Consider the following 21,513-nt stretch of genomic DNA (forward strand, 5'->3'; position numbering starts at 1 on the left):
GCTCTGCCCTCATCAATCCCCTTTGTTAATTTTTCAAAGTGTTTGAACAAGCTTTTGAATCTTTAGGTGCATACATTGACTGTCTAAATTTTAACACTGCAAACTACCATAAAACTCTGGCTCTGTTCGGTACTCTTAACATCTCTACTTTCATACCTCTGTTCTCATCTGTTTTGACAACTCTGACAAAATCTCTGTTGATAAAATATTTGAAGGCTGGGTCACGTTTCCCTTTGTTTTCATCGAAGATCCACAAATTGACCCTTGCTCTTGTGAAAGCAGTGTACAATTGTTTGAGTTCACAATTCAGCAACTGATGTACAAAACAGAAATTAGCACTTTGATTAGAACTGATGCCAACATTCATTTTTGAGTCTGCACAGCACAACAGATTAGTCATTGTTTTTATTCAGCTGTGACAACATAGTTTAAGATTTTAACACCAGCTTTAGAATAAAAATAGTTTTTGAGTTTTATTCCTTTCACCGTGATGTTTTTCTGAGTTGCTCAAGAATGGTAGGAGGTACAATTTAAGAAAATTAACTTATATCTACTAATAGTTACATACTTTAAAACATGTTACATAATTTGAGGGACTTTCTTAAGATTTCAAAGGTGACTTCACTTGTACTTACATTAAAGTCAGAAAACACAACGGAAGCTGTCGCTTGAGGATGCCAATTCCAATAGAAGGCGCTGAAGTGTTACAGCCTGCAGACCAATTATGCTGCTCTTAACATGAAGGGGGCAGTCAGTCAATCTATACAGATCGCCGCCTGAACTCTAAAAACTTGTTTGTGAAAGCAACTTCCTTGTTATAATCTACAAAAACCAGTGAGTATCCTATTCTTCAACTTGTCAACTTCTACTTTGTTTATTTTCCAGTCTATTTACTCCTGCTCATTTGCAAAATGCTTTGCCCCATATATAAATACCTCTGTTTCTGAAGATGCAGCATACTATACACTGCATCACTTTATCCCTGCTCGATGGCAACTTGCTCCAACAACAGGCTACAGAATGCAGGCAGAGCATGACGTGACGATACTATGGCTTTAAGAGGTATATTTTCTCCTGGGCTTTTTTAAAAAAAGAAATGTTGAGTGTAAGTACTGAGCAGTCTACTCAAAAACCCATAAAATAAATACATTGTGAGACTTTGGTTTTTTTTAAAAAGTTGGAACAATAGAAGCAGCCTGAATGGGTTGGATCAAACTCCCCAGAAGCCGTGATGTTTAGTTTTAGTGTTTCAGTAGTAGTTGGTGGGGTCTTGAAGCTGGTTTGGAAGCTGCAGTTCATCTCTCCCTGCTCCTCTCTCTCTCTCTCACTCAAGAGTTTTCTCCTGCGCTGGAAAACTGCCTGTGAGACAGTCTATTTTTAATAAATTTGCCTCTGCCAGAGAGTGTATTTATGGGATGTTATTACATTTGAACATTTACAGTTTAGTATATAAATAATCTATTCTGTTAAGTTTTCCAACAGAGTTAATTCTTCCAATTTTTTCTTTCTTTCGTATTTTAACAATAGCGTATGAATAAAGTGTGTTTTGCTTCAAATCTGGTAGGACGGCATGGTGGCTCAGTGGCTAGCACTGCTGCCTTACAATGTCAGGGACCTGGGTTCGATTCCACACTCAGGCGACTGTCTGTGTGTCACATTCTCCCTGTGTCTACATGGGTTTCCTCCGAGTGCTCCAATTTTCTCCCACAGCCAAAGATGTGCAGGTTAGGTGGATTGGTCATGCTAAATTGGCCATGATGCACAGGGATGCGTAGGTTAGATGCATTAGTCAGGGGACATGTAGAGTAATAGAGTAAGGGAATGTGCCTGGGTGCACAGAATTACATGCATGCACCGTTGGGATGCTTGCTGTAGTTGTTTAAACTTGGCAAGAGTGTACAAAATGTATTCAGCTCTCTTGTAATACAGGTCCAAACACTATTTTTATGCAACAATGGTTGGCAAACTGACAGATGCAAATTTCATACTGTTCAAGTCTTAGTGTATTTAGACATAGACTACTTCAGTCACAAGTGGTGCTGAACATTGTGCAATCATCAGTGATCTTCCCCATTTCTGACTTTATGATGGAGAAAAGTTATTCATAAAACAGCTGAAGATGGTTTGGCCTAACTTCTTGAGGAACTCTTGCAGTGATGTCCAGTGCCTGGGATGGTTTACCTCTAACAATCATAATCCCCTTCCTTTGAGCTAGGTATATCTCCAAACAGCGGAGAGGTTCCCCCCAATTCTCAGTGATTTTCATTTTGCTGGGGGACCTTGATACCACACTCTGTCAAATGCAACTTTGATGTCAAGGTCAAGCACTCTCATATAACCTCCATGTTTGACCCAAAGATGTAATGAGGTCATTTCAGTAACTCTGGCAGAACACAACATGAGCAACAATAAGCAGGTTATTGTTAACCTAATCTTCCTTCATAGCACTGCTGATGACACCTTCAATCTCTACTGAAGGTAAAGAGTAGATTCATACGTGTTAATTGTCCAGGTGAGGTTTCGCCTGCTTTTGTGTTCAAGACATGTCTGTGCAATTTGTCACATCTTGGAGACACTAAGGACTGCAGATACTGGAACCAAAATCAATCAGCAGATCAGACAGTTTTCCACTTCACTGGGTAATGACAGTGTTGTAACTGTGCTGAAACAGCTTGGCTAGTGACGTGCAAGAGAGCACTAGTCTTCAGTACTATAGCTCGAATGTTGTTGTGACTCATAGACTTTGTAGTATCCAGTGTTTTCAGCCCTTTCTTGTTATCATGTTGGGGAATTAGATTGTCTGATGATAAGCATCTATGATGCTGGACCAAGTTACCCTCTGTGACGAAGCTGCTCCTTTAACAACTTTATGTTGTCCTTAGCATTTTTTCCCCATTGGAGGTCGTAAATGACACAGACTTCAAAAAGTCTGGGGTGGAAGGGTCTTGGGGCAATTTGATAATAGATAACAGATACCTGCATTAGGCAGAAGCTTTCAAGTTTTATAAAAGATCAATGAAAGGGGAGTGGCCAGTTCCCCCAGCTCAGCTTTTCTCTGGTTTGGTTTGGTTATTCCTGAAGGGCTTTTGCCCGAAACGTCAATTCTCCTGCTCCTTGGATGCTGCCTTACCTGCTGTGCTTTTCCAGCACCACACTCTCGACTTTAGCACAGTACTGTTGTGAAAGCTGGTGGACCCAAAGAAGCTGGTCCATACTGATCTCACTCTGACTTCTCTCTTGTAAGACCCAATGTTTGATTTTACCTTTTGTGCCAAGGGGTGTTTATGGGGATTGTTGCAAGTATTTTGAGCAGCAGATTTAAGTCGAGATGATCTGTTGAGTTTTCTGATAGATTGAGTTATTTAGTATTCTGTTCAATTGTGTGTGTGTTTCATTCAGTAATCTCGTAAATAAATTCTGTTTTGTTTAAAACTAAGTGGTTTGACCAGCAGTATTTCTCCTGGAATAACCACTTTACACCTGCTAAAAACAACTAGCAAAGTTAGGATCTGGGCTACTTGCTTGAAGTATTTTGAGGGGTTTCGCCTGGTCCATAACACTCTCCAAGCCACACAGCATCCTGATTCGGAACTATATCACTGTATCTTCAGTGCTGCTGGAACAAAACCCTTTTGAACGGCACAGAGTGCACTTGCAGCACAAGGACTGCAGTGGTTTAAGGCAGCGACTCACCACTGCATTCATAAAGGCACTGAGGGATTGCCAATCAAGTTTACGCTTGCCAGCAATGCATTCATCCCACAAATTTATTTTTTAAAGTAAACTATTTTACTGCATTGTATGAGAATAGAGTTTTACCTTGTGCAGTTCCATATTGAATTCAAGAGGTCTGCTTTGTGCAGCAATGTCATCCATTGATTGTTCCAGTATTGGCCCATATTTTTCTTTTGACTGAGGTGAAGGTTGAAATGTGGAGATGACCCTCCATTCTTTATCAGCCTGAAAAGTGTCAAACACAGCACGTTCTTCAAAAGGAATTTTCAATTAAAACACTCAAAAATATTGTTAAAATTCATTTTATATTCTCCTCACTTCCCAATCTAATCCTACATTCTCTGCTTTCCAGGTTGGTTCCATTCAGGCAAGATTTTTTTTACTGACCACACCGGCCTTAAACCACTAGATTGGCAGCTGGATGGAGGCAATTAAAACAACAGAAGTTATCTACCCCCATCCTCATAAAGAGATCCCCTTCCCTCTTAAATTAAAGCCTGTTCCATTTCTGAGCAGTTACCTCAGAATCAGTGAAGAAATTGTAGAGGAGGACATCATCGAATTCCAAACCTTTGGATTCATAAATTGTCAAAACCAGGGCCAGGTTAAGTTCTTCTGGAATTGCTTCCTTTGCCTTTTCATTCGTGACCAGAATAACCTAAAAGGTATGGTGTAGTAAGGTTAAGGACGGTGATTCAATTTAACAAGATCTATGTCAATGATGACACAACTTCAATGTAGATCATCTTGCAATGCTCACTTATATGACAAAGAAAGAAATGGAGTTGGCTTAGTTTTGTTCTTAATTCATTCTCTGGGTGCTGTTTCAGGATTTTGATCCAGTGATGGTCAAGGAATGATAATATTGTTCCATTTCAGGATGGCGCGTATTCAACAATAAATCAGTTAGATCAAGATAATGGAAAAAAAAACATAACAGAATCCTTAGTGTCCAGGGAAAGATAACCATCCAAACTAAAGGTGACATGGCCTTTGAAGCCAAAGAGAATTATAGGAGTTAACTGTCATCTATATACAGTGCAACCTCAATCATCCGAACATCAATTATCCAAATTTTGGATTATCTGAACAAGATCTCAAGGTCCCATTCGGGCACACTGTTTGCTCATCGACTGGGAGGAGAGCTCATGAGAGGACGTGGTGGAGAGATTGTGAGAGAACATCTGCGAGGAGTCATGGTGACAGGGGCCACACTGGCTTAAGTGACAACTGCCTGGCCCGCCCATGACTGTGGTGCGTTGGGGACCTTGGAAACAGTTTGTCCCTCCTGCCCTTCCTTGCAACATACCTTGCCCACAAGCCACCGATCACCGATCGATGCCAGGCACCCCGACAGACAGCCTGATCTGTAAATTGTCGCCGACAGCCCGCAAATGCACAGAGGCCCTGGTGGGAATGTGCGAGTGACATGCTGAAGGGAGAAGGCACCTTGTAGCGGGGGTGGAAGGGAGTGTGATCAGTTATCCGAATGATCATTTATCCGGACAAAATTCTCCCTGCCTGGATCGTTTGGATAATGGAGGTTGCCCTGAAGACAAATGGGTTTCCAGAGATTGACCTATCTGCACTATTAACTCTTGTATATATTGAGAAGAGCTCCTGGTGGAATATCCAGTTAAAGGTGTAGTGGGAGGATTAAAAATGATACCTTCAAATCAGATCATTAAGGGTTAATTGGACATGACAACGGGCAACTGAAGACAAGTGGAAAATAACTGGTTTAGTGCGAGACAGTTGTTTCAGGTGTTGGGGAATCATGTGACACAGCCACCTGGAGGATGGTTTTCTGCAAAATGGAATGTGAGGCAAAGTACTGAAAGTACTTTAGTATCAGGGACTCTGCAGTACCATTGGATTCCATCTCAGACTGAGATCATGAGCAGTGCCAGAAAACTGGAGTTCTCTGGACCAGCCTTCATAAATTTGTGTCCCCTCAGTTTCTTTCTACTCTGGACAGACCTCTCACGATTTTGAATACCTCTATCAAAGCTCTTAATCTCCTTTTGGAAGGTTGTCCTAACTTTTCCAATCCAGTTTCATAATTGAATTTTCTCATTCCTAGCTCTTCTGACTGGTGCTGAGTACAGTTACTCTGCAACATTACTGTTGGAAATCATGTCAGTTCTCCCTATGATTTTCTGTCTCTGCCCAAAGGAACCTAAAAATATCTTGCTATTTCAATTTCTGATCCCAATTTTTCCTTCTATGTGTTCTATAATTTTGTTCATGGTCTAAACAGTTTATTTACACACAGAACACATCAAATGAATTTCCTAATTAAAATATGCGTGATAGCATTAAATGTATAAATACAAACCTGATGAGCACCAAATTCTATTGGCTGGGATTTCCGCTTGTTTCCCCTAAGCAAAATAGCCAAGTCACTGACACTACAGGACTCTAGAAGGGAAGGTTTCGGTCCATCAAAGAGGCCAGAGTCTCTAGGTAAGCGATCAAAGGACTCTGGAAAATAGTACTGAAGAAGATCCACTACACCGGAAGCCAAATTCAAAATTCCTAAACATACACAAGAAACTTACATGAAACAACAGAAATCACACCAAAAATTAAAAATGTTATATTCAGTTTGTCAACATCTAAAATAATGCTGTCTAATAGGCAGCATGGTAGCTCAGTGGTTAGCACTGCTACCTCACGGTAACAGGGGCCCGGGTTTCGAATCCAGCCTCGGGTGACTGTGTGGAGTCTGCGCATTTTCCCAGTGTCTGCGTGGGTTAACTCTGGGTGCAGCAGTTTCTTCCCACCGTCCAAAGGTTAAATGAAATGGCCATCCTAAATTGCTCACAGCGTACAGGATGTTTAGGTTAGATGCATTAGTTAGGAATTATGTAGAATAATAGGGTAAAGGAATGGTGGGTTACACTTCGGAGGGTCAGAGTGGACCTGTTGGGCCAAGTGGCCTGTTTCCACACTGTAGGGCTTCTGTGAAATTCTGTAAAATATGTTTGCCACAAATGGTTAGGAGACTGCAAATGGGTCTAAATCTATCTTTAACGACTAAGAAAAAAAAGTCACCAACATATACTTTGTTGATGTTATCTCACATTTCATATTTGCATGATATATTTAATCCTTTTGTGCATTCTTTGGTGATAGGTGAGTTCAAATCCCAGTACAGCAACTGAAAACATTTGAAAGCATATCTGGGTAATACTTTTGATTTATAATCATTACAATGGAGGTTGAACAGATCAGAGAATTTGGACATAGCAGGACTCCACAACTTGTTCTGAGAGTGCTGATTAGACATTCTGATTTGGAGAGGTTCAGTGAGATAAACATTATGAACCACATCCATGGTTTTGTTTAAAAATACCTTCATAGGACCTTTTATGTTTAATCGTGGTAACAGGCAAAGCTTAGCTTCACATCTTAGCTGAATGACAACATCTTCAACATTTCAGCACTCCTTCAGGACTAAGTTGAGAACCATCAGCCTGCGTTATCAGCTTAAGTCTCTCGAATAAGATTTAAAACCAGAGGATTAGATCAATTATGCAGATGAATGAGTTGTGGCAGATAGATTTGAGTGTAAATGTGAACAATGCATACAGGTACAGGAAATGGGAATTATACACTCAACAATGAAGTGAAATACTGCTGGCAAAATGTGAAAATGCAAAATGTTCAAAAGCAATCATCCGTCAACTCTGGAAGCATTTGGTCATGGTAAAGCGTCAATTAAAACAACTCAGAATCCGAGATATAGACAGGTATGTTAGTCGCAGATACAAGGTGAAACCAGTTTGTAGCTTGGCAGGTAGTTTGATGCCAAAAAACCTAAGCAAGACCTAAAACTTTCAGGAAAGAAGGGCCAGAATAATTCTAAACGTGAAGGAATTTGGTTACGAAGTTGCCAATTAAAACGGCAAAAATATTTGTAAAATTCTCGCCTTTTTTTAATAAACAAAGATTTTATATGCTTATTTGCAGTTAATTAATTTAATCAAACAACAGACTGAAGGAAATACCTGAATGCGATCGGTAGTTCTGATGAAGTTGGTAAATTCTGCTCGGCACAGCTACGTTGCATTGTTTCTTTTCATTTTGATTGGAATCGTGGGCATAATAAAACAGGGAACGCAGGTCACTGAAGCGGAAAGCAACCCCCTTCATTATGCTTTGAGCTGTGTCACCAGTAAGGAACATGGAATTTGGGTCACTGATGCTTTTCATGAGGGTGGCAAGCTCTGCTTGGGTAAAGTCCTGTATTTCATCCCCATAAAGTTCATGAATAGACCACGGCAGTACAGCTGATTTGGATAATCTCAGTGATATGCTGTACAACACATCCTCCTCATCAAAGTATCTAAACTGTGATTTTATCTGCTGGTATAAGCAGAAGAAATGGTAGATTTCAGATCTGTCTTCCTGGAAATTTGGTGCCCTCTTCTTTCCCAGTTTAATGTACTGTTCTTCTGTAAGGCAACCTTGAGGACTATTTAAAGCTTCAATAGAACCCTTCAAAAAGGATTTGATCTCTTTCCACACTAAAGCTGGATTAAAGTGAGATTTGCCTTTTACCATTTTAGGCCAAAGATCCCTTGCAAATACCTCATAAGTCACAAAGATGCGGGGATCAGATTCTTTGGTATGACTCTCTGCAACCCTACTTTCATCATCCAAAAAGTCTCCTTCATTCTCCTCTTCTTCATCCTCGTCACCTAAATCTGGTATTGACATATCTTCTTGAACAGACCAACCCACAATTGTCCGTTTCAGACTGCCGTCTTCATTTCGAGGGAAAAAAGGGTCTGGTAAGGACGCGTCAATTAACAGCAGCAATTGCTTGGAGGTTACGAACAGGGGAAAGTTCTCATCCTTAATGTCCTGAAGTCTGTAAATAGTAGCTTCCACAGGTCTGAAGTGGCTCGTAGCTTTGGTAGACTTGCTAAGCTCTATAAAGTTTTTCAAGACTTCCTGGCACAACACATGGTTTTTGGTAACAAAGATTTGATGAAAGTGTTCAAGTTTATCAGCATCATCTGGACTCACTTGCATACCTTCATGGTCATTTGTCAATTCACTGCCACAGCCATCAAATGGCATTCCATGCAGATCCGAATCGCAGCTTTGGACCACGGATTCAAAATCCTCCTTGCCATTTACATAATCACAGGAACCTGTTCCATCATCTATCATTGCTGATTCTTTATCGTCGTCATCCATCACCCCTGTTTTCCACTTATGCCATACCTGTCGCACCAACCAGGGATTTCCAATTTGTGTTTTCTCCCAGTAAAGTTGGAAGTGTTTCCAAAGTCTGTAGAGGCAGCAAGTAGTCTTCCCTGTTCCACTTCGGCCAATCAGAATGATTGCCTGTAGTGGTTTTGGGACAAGGTCAATTATTGCATACTCCAACTCGCCAACTCTAAAAGGGTATTCAACTCTTTTCTCCAGATTAGTAAGGATATTAAGAGCCATATTGGTGCTAAAGCTATGAAATTTCATTATATTGTACTCTGTTTCCACTGCACTAGCAGGTGGGAAGTATTCAGGTACTTTTTCCTTTGGTTCTTTCCAATCGATACATTCTACAAAGAATAATGGGATTCTTTTTTGGACATTTAAATTTGAAGTAAGCACAGCTTTGTTTATTCCTTTAAGTTTCTTGCGGAGGATGCAGTTTTGTCCACGGTCATACGAACTGCGGATCATATCCAATGCTCGGTTGAGTTTATTGTGGTCTAGAATGATATCCCAGATTCGAATGATCTCACTATACACCCTTCCTGTGACTCTCTCTTGAGGATGAGAAGAAAGCTCAGATTCAAAAATTTTTTCTGGCTTTTCACTGCAACGAGGTGAAAAATCCACTGCGAGTTCCCAAAGCATTCTTGCTCCTTTGTCAAGTTTAGCTTCGTAAAGCTTGATGGGGCTGTTCAGATGTTTGAGTGGCTTTTGGAGGCTCTGAGTCCATTCTCCATTTCCAAGTTGCTGAATGACCTTTACAATTTTTGTTTTCATCTGCTGAGGTACATCTCTGCAACTGAGCTTTTTCAATAACTCTGATGTACATTCAATCTCCCATGTCATATTGTCAAAATCCAGGTCTTGCAAATCGGTCACTTCTTCAGGGCCTGGATCTTGCTGCACAGAACAGTTTGAATGCTCTGTGGTCTCATTTAACATCACAACTTCAGTATTGTCAGTGTTTTGTGAAGGATGAGTTTTGAAAGCTGAAGTTGTCGATTCCAAAGTCTGAGCTGAATCATTGAGAAATGTATCAGAAGTGGGTAGTTTGGAAGAGCTTGCTTCTATTGGTATCTCAACCACATTAAACTCTTGAATCATTTTTCTAATTTCATTTACTAGGACTTCTTCCACAGTCAAAGCAATGCTTGGTTCATCCCTTGATTTCAGTGGATGTCCTAATTCCACTTTAAAAGTTGCTTCAAAAGGACCGTTCATTGGTGTTTGTCCGTCAGATTGTGAACTCTCCGACTTCTCGACCTTTTGCTGAGAAGGTCGCTTTCTGCCCATTGCATTCTTCACATTTCTTGAAGTTCGTGACTTCTGGCTCTGGTCATTTTGTTCTCTCTTCTTTCGATTTTTTGATATTGCTTTATTCCACAGGATGAAACGTGGGTCATCTTTTTTGATTTTGTACAGACATTGTTTCCCTTCCTTGTTTTTTATCTTGCTATTGATTTCAAACTTGCTTAGAAGATCCATTATTTCTTCATGATTTTTAGAGTAAGGTTTATGAAATATAATGTGCAGCAAGGTATTTCCATTGCTATCCTGACAGCTGGGATTTAGATATGGATAATGAGTTGCATCAGAGCTATACTTTTCCAACAGATATTTCAATATATGCAAACCAATCTCATCTGCAAGCAGAAAAGAAAAAGATAACAAAGATAATTTAATATTTAACAATGCAGAATGCATCAATATACATCACATTATAGCATAAGATGGTCTGCAAAAAGGTCTGCACCGATATTATTCACTCCCAAGTACTCTGAACTCATTCCTGTTCACAGTCCGTACACTTTTAAGGATTGTCAATTTAAAGTAATTATTTAATTCTCTTTTCTTAGCATTTCTGGACTCCACTTCAACATTGCACTGTGGCAAGAATTCAACATTCTAAATATCCTCTGTGTAAAGGGATTATCCTTTCCATTTAATACTTCTTGTGATCGATCTTAAAGTTTTGACATTCAATTGAAATTTCATTAACCAGCCCATGAAATCCAACACTATTTAGTTTATTGTGATTTTTAAAATAATCTTGAAGACTTCTTCCAAGTTACCAGTTCCAGAAAAAAAGTCCTTGACTTCTTATCATCACTTCTCATAACAGTCACAGGAACTTGTCAGAACTTCTATCCTGCTTATATTGGAGAATCTACAACCTACAAAAAGTCTGACAATGGCAGTACAGCTTTGCTTCATATGGATGAGCAGTAATCTGTCAGGGTTGGGTCAGCCTTGTCCTGAAAAGTTAACATCCTTCCTATTTCTTCCAGACAGTGCTACGACTTATACCACAAACAATTTATGGAAGAGTGGGCAGGGTGGTTGTGAATGGGAGGGGGTAAACTTTCCCATACTGTTTTTAAAGGGATTCAACAAGAATATGGTGAAGTAATACATCAATTTCTGGTTGAAAGCAGGAATCTAGTGAGCTGATAGGGAAGGTAATGCCATGAACAATTTCCCCGAGTTACTTTTTTGATTTAATGTTCAGTCTTTCTTGATATAAATTCAAGGATTAAATGTGTCCTGGGACTGTGATGAAAAATTCCCCAGAAACAAGATTTGAAATATCTTATTAAATGCATAGTAGGAAAATGAATTTTTCTGAATATAGTCACACTTTTGTGGTGTGAACCAAGTTCGGCCCTTTCTACACAAAAGGTAAATTCCCCAGATGTTGGATGTCTGAAATAAAAACAGAGAATGCTGGAAATACTCAGTAAGTCAGACAGTAGCTGTGCAGAGAAATACAGAGTTAGCATTTCAAGTCATCACAACAGAAGACAAATGGAAATGAAGGAGTCATTAAACCAGTGCAAGAGAGCTGGTGTCAAAAAGAACAGATGAGAAGTTCTGTGACAGGGTTAAGACCTCAGGTGATTAAATAACAAAACAGCTCACGGCGTTCAAAGAAAATTGTAACGGATATTGGGAATAAACGCTGTGCACAAATAAGACATGAATTGCAGCATAAAACCATCTGAATGTGACATGAAGGGATCATGTCTAACACAGCAAAATGAAAGAAAAAACAGAAGATGATGGAAGCAGTAGTTATGATTGAAAGTTATTGAACTCAATGTGTACTCCGGAAAGCTGTAGAGTGCTTAAGTGAAAGATATAATGTTACTCCTTGAGCTATGCTCAGATTCACTGGAGTACTGTAGCAGGCTATGGACAGAAGGTTAGCTTGAGAGGAAGTTAGAGGATTAAAATGACAAGCAACCAGAAGCTTAGGGTTGTGCTTATAAAACTGAACAATGTGTTCTGCAAACAGCTCACCAATCTGCATTTCTGTATGGAAGTTACAATACATTAAATCGAAAGAGGTAGGAACAAATCACTATATTACTCAGAAGGAGTGTTGAGACCTTGGACAGTGAGAAGGCAGGAGGTAAAAAATCGGGTGCTACAACTTCAGTTGCAGAGAAAAGTGTACTAGGAAGTGCATTAGGTCTGCTGGTGATGTCTGGGAGTAGACTAGGGTATTATGAAAGGAATGGACTCCACAGAATGCTAAAAGAGCAGGTCAGGGGGAAGGTATGTTTGATAGTTATATCACTGTGGCATCAGCAAAAATGGTGGAAAATAATCATTGAATACAGAGGGCAGAAGGGAAAGATAATGAGAACTCCAGCATGACTCTGAGAGGGAGGAAAAGAGGTAAGAACAGCAGTAAAATCCCAGATATTGGAAAGCAATCAAAGCATGCAATAACACACCAACATCTGACATGTCTTGCATACTTCAAAAAAGTGGAGGTCTAGTATAATCAGTTAATTCATTTTGAAATATTGCTGGATTTTCGCTCTGGGAAAATGTTCAGGGACCATTTTTACATCTCTTTAAATCAAAGAATTTCTCCAATGGAAGTACAAATATAAGGTTCCAGAGGATTTTATTTGGTAGTTTAGGCTAGACCAGCAGAACCTTGAGAAAAATGGCAGAGATTCAGCATGATCTCCACCAGAGTAACTCTGCAACCGAATTTCAGGGACATGAGTGTTTAGATGTAGAGGGCAGTAAATGCAATTCTAGTCAATTCTGAATTGAAAAATCAAGCAAGAAACTAAATATTATCACTGCAAACGTTTAAACATACACAATAATTTAACTGTAGAATTTTTTGATAGATAGCAAGAAGGCAATTCTGACGTTTTCAAAACATCTGTGTTCAGGTAACAGAATCATTATAGCACTGAACGAGGCCACTCGAACACTCAAATCTGTGCTGGTTCCCTGTTTACCAATTCACTCAGCCCTATTCCTCAGCGCTCTGCCTGTAAGCACTACTATTTTCTTCATAAGTACCTGTCCAAGTTCCATCTGAAATTACTGACTGTCTCTGCTTCCACTACCTTTATGGGCAGCATGATCAATGTCATTAGTACTCAATGTATACCATTCTTAGTACACACTTGCAAAACTTTACTCAGAACTTATCCAACTCGTTTATATGTAAGAAAAGAGGCAGGGATCTTAACGTCGACCCTTGGAGAACATCACTGTCCATAATCTTATAATTTTAAAAATAACTATTCACTGCACCTCAGGTGTTTTCTGTCTTTAAGCCTGCATGAACCTCAATTTGCTTTACCAATGTGTCATTTGGTACTTTGTCAAACACAATGTGGTTTAAATTCCTTTAAATGTATTTCTGCATTTTATCAGAAGTGATGAAAAGTTTGTTTTCATAATTCTTGTGAAGTAGACTTAATGATAAGTTAGCATTGGCAGTGAGACCTTTCTTGTCGAGAACAATACAAACTGCTGCATGCAGAGGTGTGTCGCCTGGAGTGAGTGAAAGATCCTGTGGTTTCGCTCCATTGATCAAAAACAGATGCACAAGTACAAAATCCTCTTTTTTCAAAGACAGGCATATTGGACTTTCTTTAGTGCTAACTCCACAGGGAGAAGCTGCAAAAACAAATGCAAGACTGGATCAGTAAATGCAGTGGAAAAGTTAGAAAGGAAAGACACTTAGGTTTATATTGGCTCTTTTATGATGTCAGGATGTTCAATTCATTTTATAATCAACTAATAACTTTGAATATTTATCAAAGTTGTAATGCAGAAAGCCATAGAATAAAAATATGTCTGCAGCTTAACCTACCTCCATAGTCCATTAAATTCTGCAGAAGCCATTCTCTGTTCTCTTGTTGGTCAAGATTACAAGTGACAGTGCAAAGATCCAGATCAGAGAGGTCACATTTCAGAACTGGCTGTTTGCTTTGCTTTTCATTGCAACACCCAGTCAGTAACAGCAAAGTATCATGCCACTTATGACGGCGAAGAAGCTCTTTGATTAAGCTGCTTGCAACCTTGCACTCAACATTCTGTAAAATGGCCGTGTTAATTTCTGCAAAACAACATAAAGGCTATTCTTCTGGAAATAAGAAACAAAATGCAGCTATCGCAAAATAATAAAGATCAAAATACATTAGGCAAAGTGTCAGTTCCATAGTAGTTGGGAGGTGAATAAAATGGAATTTAGGTCAATGAGACATAATCTATTTGAAATATTGGATGTTCTGAGTGTTTTTGGCAGGGTAGGTACAGATTGGTTGTTCCCCTTGTATGGGAGTCTAGAAGAAGGGGCACTGTCTCAGGAAAAAGGGGTTAACCATTTAGGATAGAGATGAGCTGAATTTGGTTTTATTCAAGTGTTCAGTGTATCTTTGGACCCAAACTCTGAGGGCTGTGAATGCTCTGTTGATAAGGACAGTAAGGCTGAGATCAATAGACTCATCAGCACAATACTTCCATTATACCATATAGTTAAATCCAACAGCCAGAGTATATCCAACTAGGTTCTGCTCTGTTGATTTGAATAAGATTCTTCCCAGCTCTACTCATTTAAATATCACAGTTAATAAATCTTACTTTCTGCATGACTGGATCTATTACTATTTAATGATTGATACTACAATAAATGGGTTAGTTTGCTCACTTGTACAGATGCTTTTAAAGAATTACATTTATCTGTTTGCCTTAAAAACAGACTCTCTCCACCATCGATGTACAGTGACAGTGGTGCATACCATCTACATGATACACTTCAGCCAACTCATGATGAAGTCGCTGTTAACAGCAACTTCCAAACCCATGAACGCTTATCACTTAAGGCAGCAGACACTTGGAAACAGCAACTCTAGTAAGTTCTCCTCCAAATAACACGCCATCTTGACATGGAATTGTGCCATCATTCCTTCACTGTTGCTGGGTCAAAATCTTGGAATTCCCTCCCTATAAGTGCTATGATATACCTGCACCACATGGAATGTGGCAGTTGAAGAAAGCAGCTCACCACCGCCTTCTCATGAGCAAATAGAGATGGGGCAATAAGTGCTGACCTTGCAAGCCAATCTTATAATTCAGGAATAAAAAAAAATTCCGTTAGCTACAAAAAAAAGGTTTACTTGAATTATCAGTAGGTTCTACAGCAGCACGATATTAAAACTTCTGCCATCACATGAATGGATTTTTAGCAGGTCTGTGAACATTCCAATCCCATATTCTTGCCAGCAGGTCCAGAATTTCACAATTACAAAAGATAGGGCCAGATCACTGGGAACTCACTCATGAAGTTTCTTGACATCAAAATTCTTGCCAGATAAAAACAGTAAATAATCATAGGTTCAGCCACCAATATTTTATAAAACATGGAAGAGAAAATGACCTCAAGTGTGAAATAACAGAGCAAGAGAATTTAATCTGCTTATCCTAGTTGCTATAGGTTCTGGATTTCCCACAGTCACAAAGTTTAAATATTAGATTAAAAAAATTGTAATTCAGTTTAGTTTGTTTAGTATCATGCTTAGTTTATATTTAAAAAGGAAGTCCTACCTGTCATGGTAGACAGCTGTTGTAGAAAAACCTGGACTTGGGTTTGGGCCATCAAGTTTTTACAAGATTCCTCTCTTTCTGAGTTGCAGAATTGTACAAACTGCTCAACAGCCTCTTCAAATGTAACAGCAGCACAAGCAGATTTACCCTCCTCCATCTGGTTTGCTGATTCTACACAAATATAATTTTTTGTAAAGGATTGGAAATTCCAAATTGCGCTTACAAGTAATTTGTGTGGAAGATATGAGGTATTTAACAATTTTGTACCTTGGGATGCTGCATCTGTCTCCATTGCTGAATAATGTTTATTGATGAAATCAACTGCTTTAAAGTTTTTGAGTTTCTTCAGGTAGTAAATTGGAACCTTGTTCCTATTATCATGAATATTGAGATCAGCTCCTAATTGTAGGAGATAACGCACATCTTCAGTCTGAACTATGATGAAAACAACAAGAGATTGGAAACAGTGAGCATTTCTGAAATATTGCCTCTGGGTTCTGAAAGCTGCACCTGACAGGATAAAGGAATATTACATCAACTCCAAACTACAAAATCCTTTAAATCACACCTGACAAAAGTAATTCCACTGAGTACCCAGAGTTTTTGACATGCAAAATTAGTTCTGGAGAACAGAATCTGCATATTTCAGATCTGCATATCCTCAGCCAGGTTGACACATTGCACTCCAGATAAAAGCTCTTTCTGTTTTGCTATAACAACTTACCTCAGCACCCAGCTCAGAAGAAAAGTCAAGAGATAAATTTTCAATTTTAAAAAAACTCCACAGTGACCTCCTATTGATACTCCTAACAAGTGCCAAGTCAGAGGCAATTGCTGTAGGCCAATGCTTATTGGGACACTGGCCAAGATCAGTTTACACAGAACCTCACAGAAAATTTCTTCAATAACCAACACAAGATTTTAAACCCATCTGCAAGGACTTGATTTGAACTGAGAGATCAAAGGGCAATGTGTAGGAAATAAAATACAGATACAAAGCATTCAGCCCAACCAGTCCACGCAAATATTTATGTTCTATTTCAGCCTCCTCCCATCTTTCCTCATTTAAATCTATAATTGTTTATCTCTCTCTATTCTGTTCTCCTTCATAAAATTACTGAGCTTCCCCTTTCATGCATCAATATTCAAAATTTCATCTGCTCCTTATGATAGTGAGTTCTATATTCTCTTCATTGTTCAAACAAAGGAGTTTCTTCAGAATTATCAACTGAAGTTCTTGGTGACTACCATATTAATGGCCTCTAATTTGCACTTTCCCACAAGAGGAAATGTTCCCACTGTATTCACCCTCTCATTAGAGCGTACTGGATATCATTTGGAAAGCTAGTCATAAAAGGCAGTGTATGTGCACAATGCACTGGAGATTCATCAGGTAGGTCAGTACAATCAATATTAGAGTTAGACCCAGCCAGAACGGATACATTCAGAAGTATTGTACTGGAACTCATTTGGGGCACAGGAAGTTAATTAGCAGTTTTTCTCATTGCTTAACTCACCCCAATCATTCTCACAATAAAAACTGACTTTAATTGTCAGTTCCATATCATAGAATCCTTTAAAGATATATTTCTGTTTTAATGGTGTTGAAGTAATAAAATTCTGATGCATCAAACCAATTAATTTATTTATTATAAAGAGCAAATGGTGTATTTTTCCTGTCAAAAGTGTAGATTAAACTCCAAGGTTTGCTCTTCAGATAAAAACATTGAGATGCCTACTCAAACATTCCTAAACGCCTTACTTAAACAACAATAAGCTAATTTTTAAAATCAGGTTGGACACCTTCACCGGAATTCAAAGGAAGTTTGCAGGATGAAAACTTCAATTCCATGGAAAGTCTAAAGGAAGGAAGACTTTTCTCCTTAGGACAAAGAAGTTCAAGGGGCGATTTAAAAAATACATCCAAAATAATAATGGTGTTTGACACAATAAGGAGAAACTCTCTCTGCTGGAAGAAAACAGGCAAGGAGAAGACAAACTTAAATGTAATGCCAGAGGAAGTAGAAAGTAAATGGGGAATTGTGTATTACCTGAAAAAGTGGAGAAAGCAGATCTAATACTAATCTTAAGGGAACTGAATATAAAAGCTGAATGCAAAGGTAGGATGGCTAAGACTCCAACGCATTACAACATTACTCAAGAAGCCAGCCACAACGGCCTGATAATTTGGTACACTGAGTCACCTCTTGGGCAAACTTTGCCTCAGAACTTAAAGTTTCATATAAATGTGCTTTCTTCAGAAGATTAGTTCTGTAGCATCATGACAACAGCAGTTTTTCACTGAAGTGGAAATTTCAGGTTTCTAGACAGGCCTTATGTTATCATAAATTATATGAATATAATGGAACATATTATAGAAAGGGACCCAAGGTATTTTCAGAGGATCTTTCTAGATTGGCTGGGAACAGAACATGATTGTAAAACTAGCTTCATTGCCATGTTGCAGTTTTACTTTACTTTTGGAATTTGAAGTCTTAATACAGTGGATTTGTTGGTTGAAATGGTAACTTTATTTCAGTGAGACAGGGAGGAGAATCTAGTTTATTTACATAAGCTAAAAGTAAAACTAGATTAGATTAGATTAGATTACATTACAGTGTGGAAACAGGCCCTTTGGCCCAACAAGTGAGACAGGGAGGAGAATCTAGTTTATTTACATAAGCTAAAAGTAAAACTAGATTAGATTAGATTACATTACAGTATGGAAACAGGCCCTTCGGCCCAAGTCCACACCGACCTGCCAAAGTACAACCCACCCATACCCCTACATTTACCCCTTACCTAACACTACGGGCAATTTAGCATGGCCAATTCACCTGACCTGCACATCTTTGGACTGTGGGAGGAAACCGGAGCGCTGTGAGGCAGCAGTGCTAACCACTGTGCCACCGTGCCGCCCACAAAACTGATGTAGTATCTACTTTCTACCACTGGGCACCAGAGGAAAATTTAAATTCTGCATTACAAAATAAATTAAGTGCAGTCAGGGCAACTATGAAGAAAATGTGATCTTGCCAGATTGTTATCAAGCAAAAAATAGTCAGGGGAAGGACTATCTCAGGTCAGAATCCTCTGCTCCTTATGGTGGCAGGAAGGATTCTTGGAAGAGTGGTGGTGCGCCGAAAGCTTTTTGCACCCCTGCCCCCGTAGAATTAAGTCTGGGAGGGAAGGTCTGCGATTGATCCTCCTCTCCAGCTGAATTAAGTCAGAAGTCACACAGCGTTCCGAAAGCTTATGATTTCAAACAAACCTGTTGGACTATAACCTGGTGTTGTGCGAATTCTGACTGTGTCCGCCCCTGTCCAACACTGACACCTCCACATCACAACTGAATTAAGTTGTGAATGAGAAAGTCTGTGGTTGATCCTCCTGTCCAGCTGCCAACTTACACCCCCGAATGGCCAAATAAGGACCATTTCTGGGGCAGGGCATGCCAGTGCTGGGATTTTGTCACCAGGCACCATGCCCTGAAAAGTCAAACCCTGTGGCACCTTGTCAGCTGGAGGAGGAGTCCACTCAATTGAAGACAATGTGTCTGATTGACGGACTGGATAGGGGCTGAGGTATGTGGACATGTGTGTACATGGTTACTGAAAGCCATACTCCTCTGCCCTGCAATCACAGAGAGCCTAGACCCCTGCAATCCTGAACATCCTTTTGGCAGCAGCAGTAATAGCTTCCTCCATACCACAAGAGGAGTTGTCATACCATTTTAAACAGGTCCTTCACCATAAATATCTGAACGGAGAGTTGAGTATGGACCACAACCTGCCACAGTATCAGAGATAACTGATAGAAGAATTAGAAGAGTAGAAAAATGTGTTGATTCTGCAACATCTGTTCACTTACACCTATGAGTATATCCATCCAACCCATTCTGCCAGGAAGCCACAACATGTAGAAGGGAATGCCCATTGTCATCCTGTTGGTTAACTGTATCCTGTAGATATGGTTTTTGTGAGAAAATCCATTTAAGAAGTTTCCTGTCATCTAAAATGTAAGAAATAGATTAGTGCACACAGCAGCAGAGCATCCAATCTCATCTCTCTAATCATCTTATCTGCAATATGACATAAAAACATTAAAGGTGCAGGTGGTGGTGATTTGGCCCTTCCCATTTGCTCTGGCATTCAATACAAGTGTGGCAAATTTTCTACCTCGACTCCACCTTCCTACACTGTCCTTGTATCCCTTAACTTGCTTTGAACCAAAAAGGCTACCAGCCTCTCTTAAACATAACCTTCAATCATCATCCACAGCTCCACTGGACAGAAAAAACTCAGATACTTTGATTGAAGGAAGTTATCCTCATCTCAGCCCTACGTGGCTGATGCCCTCATTCTGAGACTGTGACCCAAGTCAGTCCCCAGCCACAGGAAACATTTTGTCTGCAGCTACTCTGTTAAGCCCCAAATGAATTTCCTGATTTTTAATTCGAACATCTCTCCTTCTTTTCAACTCCAGGTTTAGTCTGCTCAACTTTTCCTAATTTCTGGGATCAGTCTACTGAATATTTGCTGCATTGGCAAATATTTCCTTGTTGTGTTGCTACTTCCTTGGACGAAATGCTACCGATACTAACTTCATTAGTTAACACCCACAAGAAACGGCTCAAACAGAAGCAAAATAAACAAATTTGTTAACTATGCTTTGAAAGCACATCTTTGACTGTCAATTAACATGTGAAATAAAAGGCACCACCTAATTGCACATTTGTTGTCTCTCACCGACAGCGCATATTTTTCAGTTTAGGCTACATTAATCACATCAACACATGCAATGTATAAGGAAAAATTGCATTTATATAGCGCCTCCAAGCACCATCCCAAGGTGCATCAGAGGATCAGTATAATCAAATACCAAGCCACACAGGAGATGTCACCAAAATTGGCAAAAGAGATAGTTTCAAGAAGCATCATAAAAGAGGAAGATGGCAGAAGGCACAGGCACTATTGCTGGAATACACAAAAGGCTGGAATTGGAAGAATGCAGATGTCTGGGTTGTGTGAAGTGCCAGAGGGTGTTATAGAGATAGGATAGGGAGAGACTATGGAAAGCATTTAAATGCAAGGTTTAAAACTTTTAAACTTGTGGTGACGTAGACCCTGAGTTGAAAGTGTGGTGCTGGAAAAGCACAGGTCAGCCAGCATTCAAGGAGCAGAAGAATTGACATTTCGAATACAAGCTCTTGATCAGGAATTTGATGACATAGACCCTGAGCCAATATTTTCCTGGGGAAGTGTGTTGAGGGAACTAGTTTCCAGTTACTAGCGGCGTACCGCAAGGGTCGGTGTTGGGTCCACTGCTGTTCGTCATTTTTATAAATGACCTGGATGAGGGCTTAGAAGGGTGCGTTAGTAAATTGGCGGACGACACTAAAGTCGGTGGAGTTGTGGATAGTGACGAAGGATGTAGTAGGTTGCAGAGAGACATAGATAGAATGCAGAGCTGGGCTGAGAGGGGCAAATGGAGTTTAATGTGGACAAGTATGAGGTGATACACTTTGGCCAGAGTAATCGGAATGCAAAGTACTGGGCTAATGGTAGGATTCTTGGGAGTGCAGATGAGCAGAGAGATCTCTGTGTCCATGTACACAGATCCTTGAAAGTTGCCACCCAGATTGACAGGGTTGTTAAGAAGGCATACAGTGTTTTGGCCTTT

General features: G+C 39.6%; 1 protein-coding gene across 3 annotated transcripts in view; it reads right to left on the reverse strand.

Moving 5' to 3' along the window:
• Window positions 1-21,513, reverse strand: part of LOC122549292 (TPR and ankyrin repeat-containing protein 1-like) — an 86,530-nt gene that overhangs the window by 23,915 nt on the left and 41,102 nt on the right. For all 3 annotated transcript variants that reach the window (XM_043688834.1, XM_043688833.1, XM_043688832.1), the window contains 10 exons: window positions 19,702-19,842; window positions 16,099-16,266; window positions 15,832-16,002; window positions 14,099-14,344; window positions 13,729-13,902; window positions 7,749-10,610; window positions 6,074-6,273; window positions 4,256-4,393; window positions 3,820-3,960; window positions 157-313 (listed from right to left, as the gene is read on the reverse strand). In XM_043688834.1, coding sequence (XP_043544769.1) covers window positions 157-313; window positions 3,820-3,960; window positions 4,256-4,393; window positions 6,074-6,273; window positions 7,749-10,610; window positions 13,729-13,902; window positions 14,099-14,344; window positions 15,832-16,002; window positions 16,099-16,266; window positions 19,702-19,842 — 4,398 coding nt within the window. The remainder of the gene's footprint in view (window positions 1-156; window positions 314-3,819; window positions 3,961-4,255; window positions 4,394-6,073; window positions 6,274-7,748; window positions 10,611-13,728; window positions 13,903-14,098; window positions 14,345-15,831; window positions 16,003-16,098; window positions 16,267-19,701; window positions 19,843-21,513) is intronic.

This window comes from Chiloscyllium plagiosum, chromosome 4 (genome assembly GCF_004010195.1).
Source record: "Chiloscyllium plagiosum isolate BGI_BamShark_2017 chromosome 4, ASM401019v2, whole genome shotgun sequence".
Taxonomy (NCBI): domain Eukaryota; kingdom Metazoa; phylum Chordata; class Chondrichthyes; order Orectolobiformes; family Hemiscylliidae; genus Chiloscyllium; species Chiloscyllium plagiosum.